At 51.4% G+C, this 2500-nt stretch overlaps 1 protein-coding gene across 2 annotated transcripts in view; it reads left to right on the forward strand.

Annotated features, from left to right (window-relative positions):
• The first annotated feature begins 6 nt into the window (after window positions 1-6).
• Window positions 7-2500, forward strand: part of LOC142990091 (extracellular sulfatase Sulf-2-like) — an 8062-nt gene continuing 5568 nt past the window's right edge. For both annotated transcript variants that reach the window (XM_076139829.1, XM_076139830.1), the window contains exons 1-7: window positions 7-98; window positions 277-352; window positions 743-871; window positions 1576-1632; window positions 1710-1839; window positions 1949-2177; window positions 2269-2449. In XM_076139829.1, the coding sequence (XP_075995944.1) occupies window positions 8-98; window positions 277-352; window positions 743-871; window positions 1576-1632; window positions 1710-1839; window positions 1949-2177; window positions 2269-2449 (893 nt within the window). In that variant the 5' untranslated portion in view covers window position 7. The remainder of the gene's footprint in view (window positions 99-276; window positions 353-742; window positions 872-1575; window positions 1633-1709; window positions 1840-1948; window positions 2178-2268; window positions 2450-2500) is intronic.

Genomic DNA, 2500 nt, shown 5'->3' on the forward strand with positions numbered 1-2500 from the left:
GTATAACATGCTGGTGGACACAGGTGAGCTGGACAACACATACATCATCTACACGTCTGACCACGGCTACCACATCGGACAGTTTGGGCTCGTTAAAGGTGAGAACAGGAAAACAACAAGAGACGCCAACGTATTCAGATAACTGTAGAAGTATATGGACAAGTGTGTGTGTGTGTGTGTGTGTGTGTGTGTGTGCGCGCGCGTGAGCGTGCGTGCGTGCGTGCGTGTGCGTGTGCGTGTGTGTGTTTGCGTGTGTTTGCGTGTGCGTGTCTACAGGCAAGTCCATGCCGTACGAGTTTGACATCAGAGTCCCGTTCTTCATCAGAGGACCCAACGTGGAGCAAGGCAACATGTATACACACACACACACATGCACACACATGCACACACACACACACACACACACACACACACACGCACACACACGCACACACACGCACACACATGCACACACACACACACACACACACACACACACACACACACACACACACACACACACACATGCACACACACACACACACACATGAACACACATGCACACACATGAACCCACACTCACACACACACACACACACACACCACACACACACACACACACACACACACACATGAACACACATGAACACACATGCACACACATGAACACACACTCACACACATAAACGCACATACACACTCAAACACACAACTTTGACAAGAATTCTAAACTGTGTGTGTGTGTGTGTGTGTGTGTGAACAGTAACCCACACATCGTCCTGAACATCGACTTGGCACCAACCATCCTGGACATCGCCGGGCTGGACACGCCCCCAGACATGGATGGAAAGTCCATACTGAGCATCCTGGACACAGACAAGGCTGCTAACAGGTACACACACGTCTGTCCCACAGGAGGGGCACATGGGCCGAGACAAGACGACAGAGACAAGAGAAGACAGAGACAAGACGACAGAGACAAGACGACAGAGACAAGACGACAGAGACAAGAGAAGACAGAGACAAGAGAAGACAGAGACCAGACGACAGAGACAAGAGAAGACAGAGACAAGACGACAGAGACAAGACGACAGAGACAAGAGAAGACAGAGACAAGACGACAGAGACAAGACGACAGAGACAAGACGACAGAGACAAGACGACAGAGACAAGACGACAGAGACAAGACGACAGAGACAAGACGACAGAGACAAGACGACAGAGACAAGACGACAGAGACAAGACGACAGAGACAAGACGACAGAGACCAGACGACAGAGACAAGACGACAGAGACAAGACGACAGAGACAAGACGACAGAGACAAGACGACAGAGACAAGAGAAGACAGAGACCAGACGACAGAGACAAGAGAAGACAGAGACAAGACGACAGAGACAAGAGAAGACAGAGACCAGACCACAGAGACCACAGAGACCACAGAGACGAGACCACAGAGACGAGACGAGGATCCTGTTAGTCATGTGATCATGTCATGTCCCTGCAGCAGCAGATGCTGTGTGAGCTGAAACACCTGTGAGCTAGAGATTTATATAAGCTCAATACTTATCAATCAACCATTGGTTCTTTTCTTCAGGTTCCAGCTGAACAGGAAGCCCAAAGTTTGGAGAGACTCCTTCCTGGTGGAGCGAGGGTAAATATCATCTGAGCAGAGGGACGTCTTTCATCTCCAGACCGTGTAGAAACAAGCCAAAGTCTGTTTGTAAACAGGAAGTTGCTGCACCAGCGGGTGGAGGGGCAGGAAGTGACGGCAGAGGAGAACTTCCTCCCCAAACACCAACAAGTGAGAGACCTCTGTGAGCGAGCCGAGTACCAGACAGCCTGTGAGCAGAGCGGACAGGTGACACTCACACACACACAAACACACACTCAAACACACATGCTGCTCACATGTGACACGAGCAGCAGGATCCATGATGACGTCACTGTGCGTGCATGCGTGTGTGTAGAGGTGGCAGTGTGTGGAGGACTCCACAGGGAAGCTCCGTCTCCACAAATGTAAGAACGAAGGAGGAGGGGCTAAGAGGCTGCAGAGGGGCGTGGCCGGTCGGGATCGTCCAATCAGCATGAAGTCTCAGCTGTACCAACACAGGCTCAACACGTGTAACTGTGACCTCCGTGACCCCCGACCCCTGAACCTGCGGCCCTTCAATGAAAAACCCTTCTTCTTTAAAAAGAGTGAGTGTCCGGGCCAGCAGGGGGCGGTGATGGGGTCGCCTTGGTAACGCTTTAGTCCTCATTAAGATGTGTGTGTATGTGTGTGTGTCAGAATTTAAAGCGCTGAAGAGTTACTCCAGGAATCGCTACAGCCGCTCTGTGTCCACGTTCAATGGTTACCCTAGCAACCACAGCCTGGTGGGAGGAGCTCAGAGAGATGAGCCAGAGGAGGACTTCAGTGGAATGGGCGGAGCTCCTAACATCCTGGACCCGTCCATCAAGGTCACGCACAGGTCAGTCTGAGATGCTACCTAAGCTAGATGCTACATAAGCTAGATGCTACA

The sequence above is a fragment of the Genypterus blacodes genome, unplaced genomic scaffold, assembly GCF_046128005.1.
Source record: "Genypterus blacodes isolate CSIRO-AG114 ecotype Tasmania unplaced genomic scaffold, CSIRO-AGI_Gbla_v1 ptg000462l_1, whole genome shotgun sequence".
In the NCBI taxonomy this organism is placed as follows: Eukaryota; Metazoa; Chordata; class Actinopteri; order Ophidiiformes; family Ophidiidae; genus Genypterus; species Genypterus blacodes.